At 32.6% G+C, this 24,656-nt stretch overlaps 1 protein-coding gene across 6 annotated transcripts in view; it reads left to right on the top strand.

The window, feature by feature from the left end:
- Positions 1 to 24,656, top strand: part of LOC118199305 (axin-1-like) — a 137,520-nt gene that overhangs the window by 105,295 nt on the left and 7,569 nt on the right. For 5 of the 6 annotated variants that reach the window (XM_085819340.1, XM_085819341.1, XM_085819344.1 and 2 more), the window contains 9 exons: positions 1,303 to 1,455; positions 3,739 to 3,844; positions 5,303 to 5,434; positions 7,326 to 7,661; positions 8,953 to 9,134; positions 15,061 to 15,159; positions 16,402 to 16,602; positions 18,644 to 18,685; positions 18,764 to 18,946. In XM_085819340.1, coding sequence (XP_085675466.1) covers positions 1,303 to 1,455; positions 3,739 to 3,844; positions 5,303 to 5,434; positions 7,326 to 7,661; positions 8,953 to 9,134; positions 15,061 to 15,159; positions 16,402 to 16,602; positions 18,644 to 18,685; positions 18,764 to 18,946 — 1,434 coding nt within the window. The remainder of the gene's footprint in view (positions 1 to 1,302; positions 1,456 to 3,738; positions 3,845 to 5,302; positions 5,435 to 7,325; positions 7,662 to 8,952; positions 9,135 to 15,060; positions 15,160 to 16,401; positions 16,603 to 18,643; positions 18,686 to 18,763; positions 18,947 to 24,656) is intronic. The other variant, XM_085819345.1, reaches the window with a different exon arrangement.

The following is a 24,656-nucleotide window of genomic DNA, read 5'->3' as shown; positions in this document are numbered from 1 at the left end:
TGACTAGTACACATACATCGTCTGTTCTCATGCTGGCAATAACGTTGCTAATCACAGTTTTAGAAAATAAGTGCCATTTCCTCCAGTGATACAGTCTTCTGAGCATTCGCATCTCCAAGAGAAGGATGTCTCCAATCAGCTGCTTTTCCAAGGTAGTTCTATAAGTTCTGTATCAGGTTAAGATTTGGAGATTTTTCTGGCCTTGGTGTTTGGTCAGTGTTTTCACTTTCAAGAAATTTGTTAACGAGGTTTCTCAATGTGAATCAAATCAGCATTATCATCCATAAATAAAAATTCAAATCCATATGCATAGGTGAAAAGTTTTATATAAGGTTTTAAAAATGTGTAGGAGTGTATGTCCATTGCATTATTCCTCCCCATACCATCACACCAACATTACTAAAACGATCATGTTTCATTATCCTGGGATTATGATTTCGCATTACCATCTCCTTCCCAATGTAAACTCCTTTAGAATCAGATATTAAACTAACCCTCAACTCATCAGTAAAGAGAACATGGTGTTCACTCCAGTTCCAATGTTCTTTGCACCAATTAAAGCTATCTCTCTCATGAAGACAGTGAAATACATGCTCTTGGCTATCTGGTGTAAAGGCTTTTATTATTATTATTATTAAGCCTTCTGTATGCAATTTACTGTAATGCAACAGTTCCATTAGTGGCTGCAAGTTGTGACCTTAATGCCGAACAGTAGACTTTCTGCTATGATGAGCAGTTATTTTCAGATATCTTTCTTGAACCTTTTTGAGACCTCTTTATGAAAATTGTAGTGTTCTGAAATTGTTTTCATAACATAGAGACTGTCTTCAAATATTCACACTTCTCACTGCCTCTGTAATTGTCTTCCTAGCTTCTAAATGGTCTGTAATTTGCCACTTCTTCTAAATAATAACCTTGGAGCAATAGCAATCTGTTTTGAGTCCTTACACACTGAAATCAAATGCTGTATTGTAAAAATTTGCTGATATTTACTCTGCACAAATTGCTTCATGTATTGTCAAATAATGTAATGCCCTGATTTGCATATCAGAAACTGTTTGATCACTTTTCATTGGACAGTCCTTATTAGGCTTGCCTTTCATATATTCTCTTGAAAAATGGTTTACATCGATTTGGTATTTCATGAAATGTGAGTATTTTTGGGTTTATAAAGATGAATTTGAACATGAGTGCATTTTTTGAAAAGTAATATCTCATTTACGTTAGCAGCTTTGTAATTTTGTTTGTAAATTTTTTTTTTTTTTAAATGTAATTTTATTTCTTTTTTTTGTTTTGTTTTAGGTTATACTTAAAATCACCATATGGAAACTATAGCAGTTATCATTCTAAATATGGGTCTTTTTTACCAGCATCTGCTCAAGATTCTGAGTTACAAAGTTTGTCCTCAGATGCTCAAACAGATGATACAATGTCTGTTACTGACGGTAGTACTGTGTAAGTTTCGTAGACCTTGAGTACAGGAATTGTTTTTTATTGTAGTGAAACTTCCCTTTATTAATTTGTAATGAAACCTAATTAAAAACAGTGCTGTTAGAAAAATATTTTTAATGATTCCTAATGGATATTAATCATGTTAGATAAAAATGCCAATAATTAAGAATTGAGAATTAAACAGGAAAAAGATTTAAAACAATCAGCATTCGTGATAATCTAATGACATAAGCTCTGCTGTGGCTTAAGATCGTTTATTTGCTTTCGATGTAGCAAAGTGTCTGTCAATTTTATCATAGTGTCATCTGGAATGATATATGATTTTTGAGTTTATTTCTCAAATTAGAGCGATACGTATTTTAGATATAGAGACTATTAAGTTAGAAAAAAGGAATTATCTTGATGCAGTTGAGTTGCTTATACGGTATGGAATCATTCTGTTTTAATATAAAGTCAGCATTAAATGGGAGTTGATACATTTGTTATTTGCAATAGAATCAGTTTAGTTTTAAATACTTAGAAGCAACATTATGAAAATGAGTGATGTGAGGTGTGAAGCATTAGCTTCTCCACTGACAGATTCTGCTGTTATTCAGTCCAGGCAAACACTGTAATTCTTAGTTTGATGGTGATATATTGGATCAGTAGTATGCTTTTTTGATAATAAATACAAATGAAGCAGTAAGAACAAAAATAAAATTTCAGTTACTTTTTTTTTAGTTATGAAATTAAATGTCCTTGCAGTTAGCATGATCGGAATCCTGTATTAAAAAAATTAATGTATAAATAAATTCATTTAAAACAGTGAATATCTCCATGTCCCTGTAATTTAAAAATATTACAGGTACTTGGAATTCTTATTGTTAGTATTTGAAAATAATTTTTCCTTTCAGTCATATCATATGTCAAGGTTGCCATATCATAGTTCGCAAGCTGTGTGCCGCTCTTATGCAAATAAAATATACGCTTGAAATATGTTAAACTAAAACTACTCAATGCCCAGAAGAAAGTACAGTCAAAAGTCGTTAATTCGGACACCCATAATCCGGACCTCAAAGCTTCAAACTTTCTGCGCATGCATCGCGTTGATTGATGATCTATAATCCTGAAATGACGATCGATAATCCGGAATCGCCGAAGTCCCGACAAGTCCGGATTAACGACTTGACTTGACTTAGACTGCAGTTAATTTGTCTCCTTTTTTTATAAAGATATTAGTAAACAAACTGATCAGTATCCAAATGTAATAATGTTATTTAATTTCTTGTTACTTAAGAAACTTTAATGTTACTCAAAAACATTAAAATATTACGCTCATTCTATCAAACAGTTGTTTAAAGGACACCTTTAAAAGTTAGATCTGTTTGTGGATGCTTTGCAGGAAGAATCTGCCAAATTTCTGAATCATTAGCAGCGGTAGAAATTAAATTGAGGTTGTCTGTGAGTGGAACAGAATACATGTGTATTACATCAGAAGCGTTTAAGCAGAATTTGATAAAAGTTGAAAATAATTTAGAAATGTATTCAATGTGCAAATTAATGAGAAATTTATGGCATTTGGAAGGTTTGAGAATTTCTAATAAATGTGATGACAACTACAACTTAGAAGATGATTTTACCTTTAGAAAATTTCAAGAATCCATAAAATCTGAGAATTACAGATATATGACTTTTTTGCCTTGGAATGAGTGTACAGGGAATTGCAGGATAATTTTAAGATAACAGAAAAATGGTTTGAGTCGCTGTGACATGGATTTAAGAAGAATCCGAAGTTTCAAGAGCATTACAAAGCTGTGATTGATCAGCTTTTACAAGAACGTATCGCGGAAGAATCTGAATATTTTGAAACTGAAAAAGAGTACTTTTTAACCTCATCGAGCTGTAATTAGAAAAAACAAAGATGCCCATTGCCTTTGATGCATTATCACATTCTGAAGGCAGGCTCTCATTGATTATTTAGAATCAGACACTTCTTTCCATTTGAAATCTGTTTCACTACTTTTAAAATGATGTAAATATAGACTTGTTGCTTTTGGAAAATCAAGTTGCAGCTCTTGGACATTCCTGAATTCCAACATACTGCTCTTACCGAAATGAATATTGGGTACCCCTGTCACAGGCCAAATTTAAATAATGGAAATTAAGAGTTATGTGGAACTTTCTTTTGTAAAGGTTTACATGGATTGTGTATTATATACAAAAATTGTTGAAGTATTATTGTAAACTTTGAATGTAAAAATGTATTAAGTTCTTTTTATTTGAGATTAATTTTTAATTTCTACTTAGTGATTGCCCTACATACAGTAAAAGCAGGCAAAAGCGACAACAGAAAGCACTAAAACATAGTGCAGCTCTCAACAAAGACAGACTTAGTCACAGTACTTTTATACCTGTAAGTTTTTTAATTTTGTACATTTATATTTTCATACACAAATATTTATATTTTCTCTCTGTCTCTCTCATATATATATATATGTATATATCTGTGTGTGTGTATATATATATAATACATATATAATTATTATTTTCTATGTATGATTATCTCCTATAAAAGGAAGTACAATACAAGGTCTGTAATCCGGATATCCATTATTCCGAATGATCTATATTCGGACCTCAAAGCCACAAACCTTTTTTTTTTTTTTTTTGTGTGTGTGTGTGTGTGTGTGTGTGTATGGTTTATGCACGTTGAGAGGATGTGTCTCAAGATACATTAAAAAATGCTTGGCATATTTCATGGTGTGACGATGAAGATGATAGCTGCAAATTTGAAGGTTTTCTGACATCGCAAACTAAAGGTGAAATTTTCCAGTTATTGGATTTTGTAAAGAAATGTGGAGAAGCAGTAATAAATGAAGATGATAATACAGAAGTTTTTCATTGCGATGACAATGCCCCAATAATCAATCAATTAACAGACGCTGAAATCTGTAGTATGGTTCTAGATCCAGAAAATACCGCTTCCAATAGTGAATTTGAAGGTTTTCGGACATCGCAAACTAAAGGTGAAATTTTCCAGTTATTGGATTTTGTAAAGAAATGTGGAGAAGCAGTAATAAAGGAAGATGATATAACAGAAGTTTTTCATTGCGATGACAATGCCCCAATAATCAATCAATTAACGGACGCTGAAATCTGTAGTATGGTTCTAGATCCAGAAAATACTGCTTCCGATAGTGAAGAAAGTGACGGAGAAAGGTTATTGAAAACAAAAACAATTTTGATTGACAAGTTAATCGGTATTCTCAACATAAAAATTACGGGACTTGAACAGTGTGGAACTTTGTAACTGAATAAGAAATTATGTCTGTTTATAGAATTAAAGAGAAAGTATTAGCACAAAAAAATGAAGCAACTTAAACAATTTACATTGAAAGAACTGTTTAATAAAGTAGACAAATAAATATTAAGCTTTTTTTTTTTTTTTTTTTTTGTAAATTTTGATACTCTTTAGATAATAATTGCTCTTTATTTCATAAATTACGGTTTGATATTTTTAATTGTATAATTTCTGCATATCATCTTACCATATTTAAAATGATGATCTATAATCCAGAAAAACCCCTAATCTGGAATCGCCGAAGTCCTGATGAATCCGGATTATAGACTGTCTGTATTCATATTTCCAGAAACATCAAACTATCTGGAGCAAGTGTGTGTATTCAACTGGATTTTGTTTCTTTGAAGGTGACTAAGTAGTAATGTTTTACATGTGAAAAATAAACTGCGGGCAGCATTTTCCATGAACTTTTTGAAGACAGGAATATATAAATGTACACATAATAATGTTGATTTTGTCAAGATATTTTCAAATTCTGAAGTAAAAATCTGATTTTTTCCCTCCTTTTAGCGTACACAAAGATTACTGGAGCAGAAACTATCAGAAGAAGAATTTCATGCAATCTTAGTAAAAAAGTTAAATAAAGTATTAGAAGAACAAAAGCACAACCAAAAGGTCTCTGAAAAGCTGAAAGCAATTGAGGTAATTTTTGTTTTGTGTTCAGTGGTTTTTAATTTTGTTTCCTTTTGTTAAAATTTCAAGTTATTATATTATTTTATAAATATGTTATACTTTTTATTCTGCTCATAAAACTGCTGTTCAAGTAATTCATTTTTAAAATTTTCATTGAATGAATGTTCAACAAGTTTTGATGAGAATCTAACTGGGCAGTTTTAGGCAGCTGTGATGCAAACTTTACCCTCCCCCAATAAGAACTTTAAAAATTTATTTATAGTAGAGGTTAATTTGTAAGAAAACTGGAGAAATGTGTTTCAGGAAGGGGGGGAGTTGCTATTGAGATCAGCAGCTAGAAGTTTCTTTTTAACTTAACCTGTAATCAACAAGCTCCATAAAGCCTAAATCTGTGTATTAAAATTGGTTTAATCCTGCGAATGGCATGACTGCCTTTTTCTGGCATGAAATGTTTTGTCACTTGAGTTATATTAGCTTATAATTTCAAATATTTTACTGTTTTACCTCCTTTACTCATGTAAATATCATTATCATGAGTGAAAATTTATGAAAATAGAAAGTCTTGATACTAATTTAGTTAATAAATGTAGTTTAAATACACATCTTCATAAGCAAATTCAAGAAGTCATGCTACTGAGAGGATTGATATGTGTGTAGGGAAGCAGTCTTTGTGTCTTAAAACTAACAGTTGTCTTTCCTTTAAGGCAGTGGGACCATTCTTGAAGTTAATCTCAATTCTTTAAAACAGAAGCAAAATCAGTTCGTAGCCATTAGTAAAAGATATCAAAATAGAAAATTCCAGTAGTACTTTTATTAAAATAACAATAAAATTCTAATTACAAGGATATTTTTTTTGCCAGAATGCTTGTTGTTCTCAATATAGCCCAGAGAAATTAGTTGGTTTTTAGTTTTTAGTTTTATTCTATTTATTTATTTATTCAAAATGTTTTTATCGATTTAAATGATTTGAAGGAATACATGTTGTCAAAAAATTGACTTATTTATTTAGGTGGGGATGTTTTGTTTGGCTTATAGCATTGACTGAGCTTAATATCCTGAGCTCAGTCAATGATCCAATATTTCTTCATTGTAGTTTCAGTTATGGTGTATGTTTTAAATATTATTCTAATTTATTTGTAATTAATAGAATTAGCTCATGTTAATTAGTTAAGTGTAGTTTGGTTATAAAACTTGATTTTAAATTCTTTTGATGCGTATAATTTTAATAATGATTTTTATTTCAAGTTAATTTTCCTTTTATATTTAACCACCAATAATTTGACATTTGAGCAGCGGTACAGGGGATATCTATCAAAACAAAACGGTTTATGAAATCAAATTTAAAAACTTTGTTTAACTGAAGTTATTTGAAATTGTGTTATCAGAATAATAATAATAAGCAAAAAGTGATGTTTTTCTGTTAATCAGTGGCATTTATTGCAAATGAAATGAATGATTATTCAACGCGAGTTGTAATGTCAACATCATAAATAAAATTAATTACATTAAATGTATGAATTTTTCATTGATGTACAATGTTTGCACAATGAATTATATACAAGTGTGATAAGTAGATATAAATGTAATTGTGTTGCCATAAAGTCACATGCTACTGCTGAACTGGGAGTATCACCTCTACTAGAGTTATAATATGGCTAAAAATTGTTCCTGTTTTATTTAATAGTTATTAAATTCAAAGCAACTTAGTTTTTATTTAATTTTTACGTAAAAGTTTCCTATTTATTGATAAAAAGTTTTTAAAAAACTACCACTTGGGAACTTTCACCTAGCAAGGTGCTAGGTAATGTTTTGCTGTATGTAATGTAAACAGCTGCAAGTAATAAGTTAATGTATGTAATATATATTAAAATAGTAAGTAATAAATTACATTTATTATCAGGAACCAGAATCTTCTAAACCAGAGGTGACATCTATTCAGAAAGGATCCCACAAAAATAGTGCACCTCCAGTTTTGGATACAGCATTCTTTATTAGTCCAAGTGAGGATAATGTTCAAGACATTCTGGATAAACATGTGTCTAGAGTCTTCAAAGATTCTTGTCAACAGACACCAACTCTGTCACCTGGTTGTATGTCTCCTTTGACTCATGAACCCTCACCTCTGACTCGTGAAGCATCAGAACGTTCTCGAGTTCGTTGGCCGTATGATCCCTCATTACAAGAATCTGTTGGAACAGGGTTCAAAATGGGACAGGGATACCTAAGACATGGAAAGGTTAGTTTTATTGCTGTTCATTTATGTTTATGCATTGTATATAACAGGCATGGTCAAACTGAAGCTTTTTAAGTGTGACTTGCATTAAAGCAAACAAGAGATTTATTTTTTTGAACTATTGTAACAAATGACTCTCATCATAACTTAGTATACCACGATGTAATTTGCATTGTGGCTTGCATCTAACAAATGACATTTTTTTCCCCCCAGCTCAAAAACCAAGATCATGCTACTAGGTACATATTATGAATTTTTTTAGTACTTAGTAATTTCAGTTTTTTTAACATTATTTTTTATACAAAAACTATTGACAACTTATTTTGTAATTTTTAGTTGCGTAAATAAGTTTTGTGCACCAAATTTGCAGTTTATTCATAGAACTGTGGATTCTCTCCTACTTAGAGAGTTAAGAAAATCATTGTTTCATGTTTTCAAATCACAGTGTTATTTGCCATTTGAATGAAAAGGTTTTTACATTATTCTTAAAATGCTTCTATGTTTGTCTTTCTTAGTTTATTCTTATTAAAGTAAGTTGATAATTAGAATCAGAATCAGGAGGTAAAAGGGTATGTCTGGAACGTCTAGAAAGAATGTTTTAGTATATTGAACAGTTTCAGAATTAATGTGAAGTAATTTAATTATTTTTGCTACATAACTACATTAATTATAAAATGGAGTAGTATTATAAAATTACTTGAAATTACCCCCCCCCCCCAATTCAAAACTATTTTTCTGCTTTAAATATTTATTTGCAGCTTTTCATTTTTTCAAAGTTCTGACATCTGTCTACCTTCTGCTGACATGAAGTTTGTACAAAGAATTGATTAATTTATGCTAGAGATTTTATATTATTATATTTATTTTATATTATTTATGTTAGAGATATTTTTAAAGAATTGATTAATTTATGTTAAAGATAACTTCTCATAATTTAGTAAAAAGCCACAGCTTACAAATGATAAGAAAGTAAAATTATGTGATGTAATGGTTATTTTATGAATATAGAAGATGGTAAGAGAAGCTAAAATATTACATTGAGGTTTTTTTTTTTTTTTTCCCCTTGCTTATATTTACTCTGAAGTACTATAAAAGTTTGTACAAATATGTCTGGCAAAAGCATAGTAATGCTGTCTATGCATGCTGTATTATTTCGTACTTTTTTTGAAAAAATATATCCAAATTGAAATCTGATGCCTGTATTTTTATCAGTGTTAATTAAATTAAATATTCAAAGAGAATTTTTTTAAAATTATTATTTACTTGCTTATATTCTTGCCCCCCTTTTCTTTAGGATCAGGACACTAATTCAGTGGAACCCATTCCTGATGAATTTTTAGATTCTCAGAGTAGACGTAGCAGAGAGCAGGCAAAGCGCCTGTTTATCAAACAAAAGTTATCTGCAATGACAGACAGTAGGAGCAGTTTCTTTGATAGTGGAATAAGTGCTTGTGAACCAAACCCCAGCAATTCAAAGTTAGTGTCATTAATTAATGAATATGTGTATGTTTTAATTTAGACTTACATGAATTATTTCAAGAACATAACATGTAGTTATTTCTGTACACTTCCAAAATCATAAAATTTTTATGTAGTCATTATTGGCCCAAAGTGGCATTAGCCCAGAACTGTTACTCTCAAAATGGCATTTTGCGTTGAGTCACTTAACCCTTTGTTTAAGAAACTCGCGCGGAACTTAAGGGAATCGAAGGCAGTCACCATACAGGATGGGGGCTTTGCATTGCTAAGCCTAATTATATATATATATATATTAAACTTAGGAGATAATATAATGAATTAATCAATATTGCTTAGGAAATAAATTATTATATATATATATGTATATATAAAAAAAGTTTCACGTCTGGCATCGTAATTTTTGGTATCATTTTAGATTATTATTTGAGCTCTTATATATGTTAAAATTAGCATGTAATAACCTTTTTTCTGTATTTTACATGAAAATATATTTAAAAAAAATTGCTTATCTTGTAAAATAATTTTCGGAAGCGCTATTCAAATTATTCCAAAGTTTTAATTGATAAAATCCATCAATAAATTTTAAAATTAATAAAACAATACAATAAGGACTATTTACAGTAAGAAGTAACAGAATTTAAAATGAAGACCGAGTGTTGTAAATCTCAAAGCACAGAGAAGTATCACTTTCTAACTCTTAGAAAAAATATCACTTTCTAACTCTTTAGAAAATGAATCATCACTCTCATCTGTGTTATTAAATGGTTCATTAACCATACAAGTGTATTCTTTCTCTGAAAAATAGCACCTTCATGCCATAATGGACTTGAGGTGAGGCTTTCCTAAATAAAAAGAGAAGAAACGGAAATATATCTGAACGTAATGCAAAATGTAACAGAACTCCACATAAGTAACCCTAAAAGACGGTACATAGTATGGGGGAAATAGAATAAAAAGGAATTGGTTATACATCAGACATGCGGATGTTTATATTAACATGCCGCGATTTAAAGAGCCCACTTTTGTTTACGCCCTCCCTGGCAGCAGTTGATGAGTAAAATACCAAAGTCAGACAGAATATATAAAACTCAAGGTCAAGAACCTAAAACTATGTTCATTTCAAAAGTAATGAACATAGGATGCCATCTAGTAAAGTGGTTTATTTAAGTGGTCTTCAGAAAAACTTTCCCTCTTAAAATGCGTATACGTATCACCCATCCTCTGAAAGCAATCTCTAGTGATGTGTGGATGGGACGCCCAGCTGTAAGAGACGTTCTTAGGGAATGCATATATGGGATGCCTGTCCTAGAAGGGTTAAATGCAGAGTATCGCTGTTCAAATTGTGGACATCAAATATTATCACCCTGTATTATATTAAACTAAATAATAAAGAATTTACATGAATATATATACCGGGGGGCCATAATTAAACTGACAGTGCTCACAGTGTTCTTAGCGCGATCTATTTGCGATAACGATGCCACATTTTGTAGGAAGATTAAACAAGACAGGACGAAGGATTCCGCAAAAAAACAAAATTAGTTCCAAAAGTCACCGCTAGGGAAATATTTGGTGCTGTGTAATAGAAAATAGAGTGTTAACAAATGCAAATCAATATGGAAATTACCTTTTATTTTGCATTCAAATGAAGTTCAGTGTGGCTGCCGTTGTTGTGGACCACATATTGCATTCTGTGCACAGTATGCACAACAGCAGAAAGTAACATGTCTGCAGGAATCTCACATACAGTCCGTGATGTGTTATCCTTCAACGTAGCCAGATCTTGGACCACTCCTTGATAGACCTTGGACTTAAGGTAACCCCATAGCCAGAAGTCGCATGGGGTAAAATCAGGCAACCGAGGTGGCCATGCAGTTGGAAAGTAGCGGCTAATGACTCTTTCTGTTGTGAATTTCTGTCATAGCATCTGTTGCACCCATACAGCAACGTATGGAGGGGCTCCATCTTACATGAAAATGATTATCCCCAGGCATTATCTTTGCTAAAGTGCCGGAATGACAAAGCTGTTCAACATGTGGCGATATTTCTCTCCGGTAACAGAACAGGTTTCCGGTCTTGTTGGGGTAATGTTCTCATAGAAGAATGTCTCATAGACTTACGATAAATTCCGCTGTGAACCTACACCAAACTGTTACCTTTGGGGAATGTAAGGGAATTGCTGTGACTGCATGTGGTGGTTTGTCATCCCAAATTCTGCAGTTCTGGGTATTCACAGTTCCATTCAGGTAAAAGTGGGCCTCGTCTCCCCATAAGATTTTCCACGGCCAAGCATCATCCACCTCCATTCTGGCAAGAAAGGTGAGAGCAAAAGTCAATCGCTTATCATGGTCGGGGTACAGTAACTCCTGTACACGGCTGATCTAGTATGGATAGAAGTTGATAATCTTTAGTAAGATTTTCCATATTATACTGTAAGGCATATCCATATTTCGAGCTACTCCATGAGTGCTAGAGGTGGCAGCAATATTGTTTGGTCCTCTGTCGACAATCGCCGTGGTAACTGCTTCGATTGTATCCCGTGGTACAGGTTTTCGTCCTCTGCCTGACTGAAACTTCAGAGAACCTGTTTTCTCAAATGTCGCAACCATTGCTTTTAGCCCATTAACTGACACGGGACCGTTACCTTTACGCCTTTTTTTTTTTTTTTTTTTTTTTGTTTTGTTTTGTGCGTTCTAAAAGCACGAAGAGCGGCTGACACGTTGCACTGGTTGAGGTAAAAGAATTTGACCAGTAACGCATGCTCGACTAAAGAAGGAGACATTGCACATAAACTTTCAATCCGATTGATTTGAAACGTAACACATTGCTTTTTAAAACCCTAGCAGCTGGCACTGTGCGAATGGATGTAACGTGAAATTTGAATAAAGAACTTCTTCTTCTGCTCTGCGTATGTGATATTGCAGATCACGAGACTTTATCGGTGTTTATGTAAATTTTACGCTTTTTTAAAAGTGTTGCCATATTGCACTTGAACTAAATCAGAAAATGTGCATAATAAAAGGTAATTTTATTCCATATTAATTTGCTTTTGTTAACACTCTATTTTCTATTACACAGCGCCAAATATTCCTCTAGCAGTGACTTTTGGAACTAATTTGTTTTTTCGCGGAATCCTTCGTCCCCCGTCTTGTTTAATCTTCCTACAAAATGTGGTGTCATTCTCGCAAATAGATCACGCTACAGAACGCTGTGAGCACTGTCGGTTTAATTATGGCTACCCAGTTTATATGTTTCTCAAATTGTGGAAAGGAAAAAAAAAAAAAAAAAACAACGGTACCTAGAGCCATCCAGTTTTGAATAATGTAGATCTCCACCCAAGCATGTGCACCTGGAAGTCCAAATTTTAAATTTCAAATTAAATCAAAATCGCAATTACAACCTTGTATTTAGCGTACATATATTAAAACACACAATTGATTTCGAGGGCAACTAAATGTCCTTCCTCATCAGGAGAACGAAATTACTAGAAAGGGGGAAAAGAAGAAAAATAGAGCATCGGCAAAGGAGTCTCAGAAACACATGGTCATTATCAGCACTGCACATGGTCGTAACCAGATTTTGAATCAGAGTTACACTGGCTGCTTACTTTTACTGAGCCAGGCTATCTGATAAAACATATAAAACATAGACTAAAACGCCAAAAAAATCAGCGAAGTAAAAAAATAGGGAGCGAGGGGCAACTGCACCTTTACACGCCAAGTCTGAACCTTGAATAAAAAGTTTGAACCTCGAATCAAATTAAATATTTCCCATTTTATAAAATCGTAATAAGTTTTTTATTAACACGCTCAACGTTTGAAAACAAGCAATGCCAGCAGCGTATGAAATAAGACATTTATATCCTCAGTGTATGAGACTGTCAGCTGGAAATTCTGAAGATACACAGTTTTTAAATATTTTTAGCCCAGGGGAGAGCTTTTTTTCAAGACTCCAATTTTTCAAGAGCCCAAATACTCTTGTAATGTGTATGTGTCTGTAAATGAATAAAATGCCTGTTTGAGTATAATATAAAGGTAATCGTTTGTTATCAGGACCGGATTCAGAAATTTATATATATTAGCAGCTATGTATGCACTCATGTATGCATGTGCATATGTACATACTTATGTATGTATGTGTGCACCTGCACATATATACAAATACATGAGCCTACATACATACATTTCTGAATCCGGTCCCGATAATAGAAGAGCTTTCAATATAAAATCTGAAAGCTTTGATTTTATTTTTTGTTTTCTTTTTAATTTTAGAATTAGTTTTTGAAGTCACTATGTATGTAATATATTATGCATTATACATTATATATTACATACATAGTGATAACAATTTTAATCATGTGGAACAAGAAGGTTGCATCTCCACGCCCCCTCCAACATCTCTTGAAAGTCGATACTAGTTTTTTTGACATAGCATGTTTATCCTTCTGTTTTGGAAATTTAGGAAAGTTTAATATATTATTTTAAAAATATTTTGGAAGTCTAAAAAAGGAACTTTTTTACGTTTCTCTGTTATTGAGAAAAAACTTACTTTTCTAGTTCTGTATATAAATTATATTACTGTTAAGAACTGGGATATAAATACAAATTACTGCTTTTAAAATGTGCAGCATAGGCTGAGACTAATCAGCATGGTATGCTTTGTCAGTGCCCTCTGTTCTTTTAATTCATTCCACTATAGATTTCTTGCAGATTTTAGATACAGCGGGTGACAAGGGTTGTAGAAGTGAAATATGAATGTGAGTGTTTTAAGAACAGTAGTCCAATCCAAAAAATGCAAGTATTATTATTAGATAAGTATTATTGATACCTGCAATAGGTGGTGAAGTTAGACTTTTAAGTCCTATTAAAAAAACTGTAGGTTAAGACTTTTGATTGGCTTTAGGATGTGAAGCCAGCTCTTATACTATCTGTCAAAAGATTTGCTGTTTGATTTCATAAGTGAGGACCAGCACATAAGCCAATGATTGCTTACAGAGTGCTATCCTACAGTGATATAAAGCATATCTTCTGTGGACATTGGAGCAGCGTAAGAACAGGAGTGAGGAATCACACTGTATGTTGTGGAAAACTTATGGATGATGATCTATGAACATGACAGTTGTTATCAGAGGAATATCGTTTATAATAGGGTATATGGTCACTATTGTAAAATTTGGTGAAAAGAGAGTTATCATGTGTTTTTTTTTTTTTTTTTTTTTTTCCTCTTTGGTGCACTAGCATTTGTGCTTAGAAGTCTGAATCTGAGTTATGAAGTTATAGTATATAATTCCATTCTGCATATTCTGTGGCAGCTGTTTGGAAATGACCCATTTCTCTTTCAAAATGATATGTCTGTTCATAAAGCAAAGATTAATTTATTTGAACAAATGGTATTAATAAATTCAGTTTACCTGTACAAAGCCCTCATTCCAATCCCACTAAAATCTTTGCTGATTGCGAACCAGACCAAAATTCTTGATGTTACCAGCATGGTATGAAAAGAATTGTGCAAAATAGCTTGTGCAGCATTACCCCGATCAGCATTAGCAGTACATAGCTTTTGAGTATTAACTTTAGTGAAATTTTTCTGTCTTCCCTTCCTCTTAAAGATTTGTAAGTTTATCTTGACCAGTCGATTTTCATTCCTGAAATATTATATATGAATATTGCATTGAGAAAAATTGGTTGGTTCTCCAATTAACAAAATATTTATTAGCACTTTTAATACTTAAAAGAATTCAATAAACTTTATGTTGTTGATTATAATTAATAAAAGCTTTTTCTGACATCATATATCTTGGCTACAGAATCATCTTGATTGATTGATTGCTTCCTTGTCAGATATGAATTTTCAGAAATATTCTTAAATAGTTGGCTTTGCCATATACTGTTGTTAACCAAAGAAAAATAATAATTTTTTTTAGAGTCACTCGTTGGTTGGAATCTAAAAGGTATACATCAGATGCAGAACGGGAAGTTCACTGGAAAAACTCATCTACCTCACCTGTTCTTAGCAGAACTAGGTAATGTGTATCACATATTGCATTAAATAAAAAAATAAAATAAAATAAAAAAATTAAAAAAAAATTATGAAATGAACCACTTAAAATTTTTTCTTATTTTTTTTTATTTGAGAGGGGGGGAATTATAATTTAAGTTGTAAAAGGTCTAAATTAATACTTAAAATATTTAACATACTCGGATAAATTTTTCTGTAACTTAAGGTATTAATTTTTTTTAAATAAAATTGTTTATGTTAAATTGATTCAGCTGGTGCGCTGTGAATGCTAATTTATTGCATTTGAAGTATTTCTTTCTTTGGAATTAGTGCATAAAATATTCTGTGCCCATAGATAGGAGATGCTTTGTAGATGTGTGTGGAATGAAAATGGTTAGTCCATTTGCTAAAGTGGTTGATTTATTCTGTGAAACTGAATTACATTTGTTTTCTATATTTAAGAGAATGGAGAAAACCAAGCATTCCTTTCTTTATGACATGAGGAATAAAATTTTTCAAACAGCAGATCACTTTTGCAAGTGTGAATTTTCTTCTCTGTGAAAGAAATTTTCTAATCTCCAATTGAATTTGTTGCATCCGTTACTGGTGCACATGATTATTCTTTCTCCATATCAGTAATTATTTGACGTTTTCTATAAATGTCCCAAATTTGATGCTAACCAGTAGCTAAGAAAAATGTCGAATACCACTCTGAAAATTATGAAAGTTGCCTTTTGACCATTCATATGAACTTTGAGTGATTAATTCATGTATTCCATTTAGTGAGAAATGGATGTGTTATTATTGTATAATATTTGCTTTAAAAATCGGAAATAATTGCTGTTCTAGCTGCCATTAAAAAGTTTTGGGCTGGGAGCAAAATCCTAGTTAACAGATAGTAGCAAACATCAGTTCCAGTGTTGAGGTAATATACTATAAAGCTGTTATGGTGGCAATCTCTTGAAGTGACCAGTATTTCTTATTAAACATCCCTTTTCTGAGGCAGCCTCTTCAACAGTAGATCAAAATCATATGGAAGCAGTCATGTTAGGAAGGGTTCATTGTGTTTGAAAGTAAGATTAATATGAGACGAAATTGAACTGAAATGTACTTCTTAGATTAATAAACAGTTTTTTAAACTATCTAGTTTTAAATTTTTATTTTAATAATGTATTTAAATAACATACCATCATTTAAATACTTGTTCTTAATGCATTTTCAGCATTTAAGTTTTTGTCTCCTATTTTAAAATAAATTTATTTTTTAGTTCCAGTCAAAAGGATATAATTTATAATTGTTCACGTCCTGCACCTCTAAATTATGGAAATTCTTCATGGACCTGTATTGCTACACAGATTACTCCAGATCCTTCAGCACCACTTATGCCTCCTTCTGACACTACCACAAATCTTTTGGAAGCGAGAAGAAGGCTTGAGGATGAAAGCAGAGCAAAAATGGGGAAAATAAAGTAAGCCTTTCAACCCAAAGTTACAAGAATGCAGTTGCAAAACATGTAGCTGATTTCTTATGTTATAAAAAATGACATTAAAATTAGTTACTTAATCTGATCAGATTGGATAGTTTAATGAGATCAGATTCGGAAAATTTTACTATCAACATTCCAAGAAGACCTTGGTGCAATTAGCAGTTTATAACATTCAGCGATTTTTTATTGTTTTTTGAAAATTCCCAGCTATTTCATTGCATTTACAATTTATGCATTAAGTTAAGAGTTTAAGAAGACATTCATGTTTGTGAAGACACTGCTTGTCACTTTGCTGTTGCTAACTGTATTCTGTTTTTTGTTCATCTGGTGAATAAGATTGTTTGCATGTTTTAGCACTTGCAAAAGCATCGTTTTTTGAAATTAAATAGCTGCTGCTTGTAGACTAGAAAGACAAACGCAAATTTGTTGTTCTTTGTAACTCACACTTGTAGATTAGAGATGTAAATATATACATATTAGTAATACATATTAGTAATTACATATTAGTATAGTCAAATTTCAGTTTAGAGCTGTCAAGAAACTAATGGAAATAATTAAATTGGGGGTATCTTTTAAATTAGGATGTCCCTTATTTTCATATTAAGCATGATATATGCCAATTATTTTGTCTATATTTATTAGTTATCTTGTGCTATTTACATTTGAAGCAGATATGCAACAAAAGCTATCCAGTCACCAACTTGTCTTAGTTAGAAAAAACACCTAAATGATTTACTTCAAAAAAGAAAAAAAATCATTCTTTCAGAAATTTAAATTTAAATTATTAAATGGATTGAAAGTAATAAAAATGAACTAATTGTGGAAAAGTTAGTGATAGCATCTTAATTCGAAGGTTGTTGAATTCACAGATAGCAAAGGAATGGAGAGCTGATAAAAAAGAAATTTCAGCCAAATCACTGAGTAGTGAGGCATTCAGTACATTTTCAAAATTTGGCAGCCACTAAAAAATTGCCATTAAAAAATAAGAAATAATAAGAATTGCTGTATGTTACTTTCTTCATTCCACAAAGTATTCGGTACCTATAAACATATCATTTTGCAGCATTATTATAATTTTATATTGTGACATACTTTATAATCTGATGCCGCTGTAGACCCAAATGGAATATCAGACTTTTGCTGTAATAAACTAATTTTTTTCTCTCTCAAAATGAGGGTAATAAACTAATTTTTAGCATGAAGCTTGGCAGTTGCTGTAGTTTATATTTATCCCCCTTTTTTAATATCTTCTTAAACACTGATAATGATAACAGGACAGAACAGAATCAATCTTACCGATTTTGGTAATAGTTTCTCATATAGTCCATAAGATTTTCTAGTAGGCTCTATGCCAAATAAAATCATGGTTATAAATATTCTGATATTTTCAAATTGTGCTTACATAGAACAATTTTTCTCAGCCTTTTGCTTTTCTTGCTATTTTGAAGATACAAAGAAGCCCACAACTTTGCAAGACTTTTTAGGGGTGAGCATGACGCTGACTTTCTTTTATAAATAATAACTTGTGCCTATTAGAATGGTTGAAAAGTTTCTTGAAAGCATTGAGTGAATAAATTGGCAAAACAAACTTCCTGATTTTAATCCTATGGAAAAAATGAGGGTTATCATTAGAATAGCTGTTGCATGACAAAATCATCTATCTAGAGATCTCAATATTTTGAAGAGCTTATAGTTGAAAACATGGAACGTTTCTCTAAACTTTAATTAACCATCATACGAAATCACACTGAGATATGTGTGTAGAGGGTAGGATAAATGCTGTTTCATACAACTGTCAAAAATCTGCATTTGCTTCTGAAGTATTAACTTATAAAAATGCTTTTGCTTATTATTTCGGTTTTGTGACATTTATATTTCATATTTAGTTCTTCTATTTCTTTTTATGTGTTTTGAAATTGTGCTAAAGAAATTTTTTGTTTCTATTTAAGTTTCTATGCATGTCAAGGTAATTTTGGACATGATTACAATTTATTTTGATTTTTTTTTTTTTTTTTATTCCAAGGATGAAATCTAAATTGTGTGAATCAGTAGATGAGAGTTATAGGTCAGTTACCTTTTTAATAGAATTTTTAAAGTTTATTACTGTGATTTCTTTTCTCTTACGATGTTTTTGTTTAATTAGGAGACAAAGTAAAAGGTATCCTAGCAATCCTATGGAAGGACCATCAAGCACTGGGTCCAGTGAATATACAGCTATTGGCTACAGTTATGGTCGACATTCAGTGCCTTATTTATCAAAATTTCGTGGGAAAAATATAACTCTAAGACAATTTAAATCTATTTTATCCAAGAAAGGAAACTTCAGGTATGCTTTTTCCATCAATCTCAGGCCTTGTCAACAATGCCTAAGAAAAATATTTGCATTGTGGTATGGTGTTATATTGTGAATATTTTTTGATTTAAAAAAAAAGGAATGTTTAGTTTAGTTTCAAAACACTTTATTTTTTCTAAATACTTCTTTCCTAAAAAGGCAAAACATTGAGTAAATGTTGTAATTCTGTGAATCACCCCCCTTTGTAACAAATGAAAACTAAAGGCTGCTATAAGAGTATTATGGTTCTGAACATAATGTCTTAATGGTTAAAAACTCCATAATGCTTCTTAATGGCATTTTTATTATATATGTATGTATATATAAGACTAATTTTTAATTCTTATTGGGTTGTCAAATATACAATGCTGATATAGGTACTGTTCATTCTTCAGAAATATTAAGAAAAAGTCTTGTAGTTATGTTTTTAAACCTGTACATTTTATAACAACTGTTTCTTGTTTTTACAAGTATCATACACTTGTCACGAAAAAATATATGCACCCAGAAGAAATCAAAACCAGTCACGAAACTCGGCGGGAATGTAATCTTGTAAGATATATGCAAATGATTTAAATTTTCATGCCAGTGAGACAAGGCTAAGCGTGCTAGGTGCATATGAGATGTGCAGCTGGGAGACTTTAGAAAGCATGATTGTTCGTACCTATTCAATCCAATCTGTCAACTTAGATGCATGGTATTGTGACTAGAGATACCTCTGAGACATAACCAGTGGCAGTATGAACAGTTGTCAGACTTTGAAAAGGGGTGTATAGTAGGCCTTAGAGAAGCAGGTTTGTTGAACTCGTGTATTGGTCATCACCTCGGTCGGAGCAATATAATAGTTGCTTGGTGTTAGCGACATTGGATCACAGAAGGTCAGGACTTCCTAGGAACACAAATGAGTGTGAGGATCATGCAATCATAAGAGAGGCCACCCCGCACCAACAACATTGTTAGCATCGATTTGATGCCATTAACCACTTCCAGGCATCCAGTGGTATCAAGGGAAACCATTCGGACATGACTGGGCGATGATAGTATATACTACAGATGTCCATTAAGATGCCTACCAGTGACCTCACATCATGGGCAGTGTTGACTGGATTTTGCCAAACTCAAGCAGGCTGGAGTTTGACTGACTGCATGTGATTTTCAGCAATGAATGCTGATTCAGTCTCAGTGCTGATGACTAACGAACGTACGTGTGGAGGTGGTCAGGCCAGCAGTCCAATCCGGCATTTGTTTTCAGTCGGCAGACGGCCACACAAGATGTGATAGTGTGGGGAGCAATTTTTTGGGACACACGATCACCTCTATTTATCCTTCAAGACATTGTGATGACTTGTAGTTATGTTGACAATGTTTTAATGCCGGCTGTACTGCGTATGCTATCAAGTTGTCCAGGCACCATTTATCAGCCAGACAACGCTCGCCAACATACTGCACGACTCTCCCAACAGTATCTTCAAGGATACCAGGTACTCCATTTGTCTGCCAGGCCACTAGTCCTCTCGTCAATAGAGCACATTTGGGACATGCTTGGAAGGCAACTGCATCTGTTCCGAAATATTGGTGAATTAACTGCCCAGTTTCAAAGGTTATGGCATGATCTTCCACAGGGAGTCATAGGATACCTACTTGATTCGATGACATACTGTGGTGGCTATACTACTTACTGATCTGCAAACATTTTCATGCCATAAGTTATTAATTAAATGATCTTTTGTTCTGAATTTATAATCATTTGTTTCTCTCCTCATATACTACATATATGGTAAGTTTTCTAATAGTAGTTCATTTCATTCTGGGTGCATATATTTTTTTGTGACAGAGTGTATTTCAACAGAAACATACATTTTGACTATTTTTGAATCTACATGGATGATTTTTTTTTGTCATGATATCTCTAAGTATGGACAGAATAAAGGATTCTCCCCCCAAAAAAAACAGTGAAATGGATTCAGAAGTTCCCCCGCCCCAAATGTCTGTATATAGACATATGTGTGTATCTCGCATTATTATAAACTGATAAGCTGTAAAACATTACAATTTTGTATATGGGACTGCTGTAACATATACCTCATTTTTTTATTGCAATTGATAGTGCAAAACATCTATCTATATATATAAATATATATATTACTGTGAAATATATGTTACCGTTATATATATGTTACTGTGAAAGACCAAAATTGGAGAATGTCGACATTCTCTAGTGAATGCATACCAAATGCATTATCAATGCATACGAAATGTGATGCTGAAAGGCTGGATATTTAGTTACATTTGTACTATCACCGGTATATGTCCACAAGGACAAATATGCTCTGGTGGAGGTTGAAACAAGAAGTTGAGAAGACAGATCTAGAGGCATTCTAAAAGTGAGGGATTCTTGTGCAATTCAGTGTCATAACACTTAAGTTGTTGCAATAAATCAGATTGTATAACATCAATTACATAATTAAGTAACTTTATTTTTGGTGTTTTCTTTCCTCATTCAGAATATACTATTCGGTTTAAGTTCAGGAGTTTATTTACATGTGCTGTTACTTAGGCATTCTCCTGTTCTGACATACGTCATAATATGCTTCAATAATAAAGTATGATTTACAAGCGCAGCAAAAGTATTTTTATTTAACATTCACAGTCAGTGCATGGCGAATATCAACATTTGCTGGTGTAAGTGAGAAATACGGATATTTTGCTAATATTTTGGACATAAACCTCTTTGAATGTTGACATTGACCAGATTTTGGTTTTTCATGGTAACAAATATATATACAGGGGTTGGACAAAAATATGGAAACACCTTTAAAAAAACATGTTTCTTTGCTTAATATGGTGTAGGAAACCCGTTGGCATCCAAAACAGCTTGCAGTCTTCTCGGAATGGATAAATACAGTTCCTGTATGTTTGCCATGGGAATATTATACCATTCTTCCTGCAAAACGGTGGCAAGTTCAGATAACGATGTTGGCGGTGGATAACGAGAACGCACTTTCCGTTCCTATGTAGACTACAAAGGTTCGATAATATTCAGGTCTGGTGACTGTGGTGGCCAGGGGAGATGGGACAACTCATCCTCATGCTCAGAAAACCAGTCCTGGACAATGTGAGCTGTGTGAACAGGGGCTTTGTCGTCTTGGAAGACACCATCACCATCGAGGAACAAAGTTTGTACCATGGGATGAACTTGATCGGCCAAAATGTTCACATAAGTCTTGGCAGTCATGTGCCCTGACACAGTTATCATGGGGCTAGCAGAGAACCACGATATGGCTGCCCAAACCATAACAGAACCCCCGCCATGTTTCACTCTTGGCAACTAGCAATCTGTATTATAGGCTTGAGATGGCGTTCTCCAGACGTAAACGCGGTCAGAAGTGGGAAACAATGTGAAAGAAGACTCATCAGACCATATTACTTGCTTCCACTGCTCTATAGTCCAGGCTTTATGACTTAAACACCACCTTTTCCTGTTACGGGCATTAGCATCACTGATGAGTGGCTTCTCAATTGCAGCACGGCCAGCAATTCCCTGTTTATGAAGCTTCCTTCTAATTCTTCTTCTGTTTATGAAGCTTCCTTCCACTGTATGTATGTGTGTGTGTGTATGTGTGCATATGTGTATACACACACGCTATATATGTATATACACATAATGGCTTACCTGGCTTCAAGAGCCCTTATCTGGCCTTTATTTTTGAAGTCATTGGTCAAAGTACCAATTAAAGTGTTTTAAATAACAAAAATATTTGTTTTGGCGATGGAAAATTTTTAAAAAATAATTAATTTTCGACAATGAACGAAATCTAACCTTTAAAGTGGTCTCACAATTGCTAATATTTGGGAAAGTTTTAAACCTGTTGTGAAAAAGTAAAATTAAAAGCAGTTTTACTCTTATGTGACAAAAAAATGACAGTGATGTTTAATTTTAAAATTTGCAAATTTGGATGCTATTTTTAACTTAAAGGGTTAATTAAGTTAGAATAAGTTTAAAAAGTAATGTTAAATGAAGTGCAGCAAAATATATGTATAAATTAATAAGCCATTCAAGAAAGTTGTGTCCACATCAGATTTTTTAATATAATTTCTTTTAATAAAGTAATGAAAAAAGATTTTTTAAAAAATAATTGCCTTTCTAAAACAATGTAAAGTGGCATTGGCAGAATTTTGCATTCCCTGTTACATTGAGGTATGCTTAGAATGAAAGGAGCAGTTTTTGTAATAAAATCACATACATAGTTTTGGCATTAAGTTTCAGGATTACTGTAGCTATGAGGGAATTTAAAAGCTTTCCAGCAAACTGTGGTTATAAATAATAATTTTCCAGAAATTTTGATTATAATACCAAATCTTAAAAACAATTTTGAATTTGCTAACTAAAATACTCTTGAAAATTTCACTGTAATATTAAGTTATAGTTTTCTTAGCATTGGCCCCCCCCCCAAAAAAAAAATATTGTATAGGAAATGCGTTTTTCTCCTGCTTTTCTCAAAAGATGGCAACTAAAATTAATTTCATGCTTTAAAATCTGAATTACGTCCAAAGGGGCTTTTTTTTTTAACGTTTTGTGTGTTACCTTTATTTATTAAATAATGTTCTTTGCACTTATAAACCATAAAATTCAGTTCAATAGCAATGTCGCAAAATAATTTTAAAATGAGCATATCTTTAGAATTTCCGATACACAGTCTCATGCGCTGGAGATAAAAATGTCCCTCCCCCCTTAGAGTATTGCCATTGCTCGCTTTTAAATTGTTGAGTTTGTTAGTCAAAAATTCATTAAAAGTTTTACGAAATATGAAATCGATAATAAAACAAATTCCAAATTTCAAATTTGGTCTTCCTCATGCCCATATTCGCAGCAGGATTACTTCATTTAAAATTCAATTGCTCTATGTACTGTTGTTTTATCAAAGTGTGAGAAATATACATACATTTATGCAGATTTTTCATCATTTAATTTCTTCAAATATAATGCAGGACTGTAACATTTGGTGGCAACAGTTTGAAAAGTAATTCACTGTTTATAGTGATTCAATACAAAATCTCAAAATGAAAACAGTAGTCCTTCAGTGACAAAGCCCCTTTGCACTAAATTCAATCAGAGCGAAATCCAGAGGTTAGATGATTGGGTCTGAGTGTACCCATGCATTGTCATTCAGGAAGAAATGATTGCTGCATTCTTATAGGTATGGATTCATGTAATGATTCTTCCTGAGCAGGTAATCAAGGACTTCCATATAGAAGGCACAGTTAATTTTCTTTACAGTTTCCATAGAATGTCTATTGATCCCGTGAGTCATCACCAGAATCTTCTCTTCCTTTATGAAATTAAGCATATCATCCAGACATATTACAATAGGATAGGGCACTGTTACACATTGTTTCTATCATAACCAGGATGCCGTTAATTACCAATCCTCAAAATGGCTCAGGTCTTTGTCCTGAATCTGTATATTCCCTGTAAGAAATAAAAGTCATAGCTGCAATTTAACATCCTGGAACTTGAGTTTGTATGCCATCAGTGAAGTTTATTAAACTCGGATTGTAAGTTCAGTGTGAGAATAGGAAAGAATCAGTAAATAATGAAACTGTTTGAGAATTGCTTTGGAATATTACTACACTGTTGGCCTTTAAAATTGCAACACCAGGAAGGAATAATCTGAGGAATATCAGAAGTACATGAATGGAAGAA

This window comes from Stegodyphus dumicola, chromosome 6, assembly GCF_044657685.1.
Source record: "Stegodyphus dumicola isolate Sdum_Otavi_A_Nest chromosome 6, ASM4465768v1".
Classification (NCBI taxonomy): Eukaryota; Metazoa; Arthropoda; class Arachnida; order Araneae; family Eresidae; genus Stegodyphus; species Stegodyphus dumicola.
This window is presented reverse-complemented; position numbering and strand designations above follow the sequence as displayed.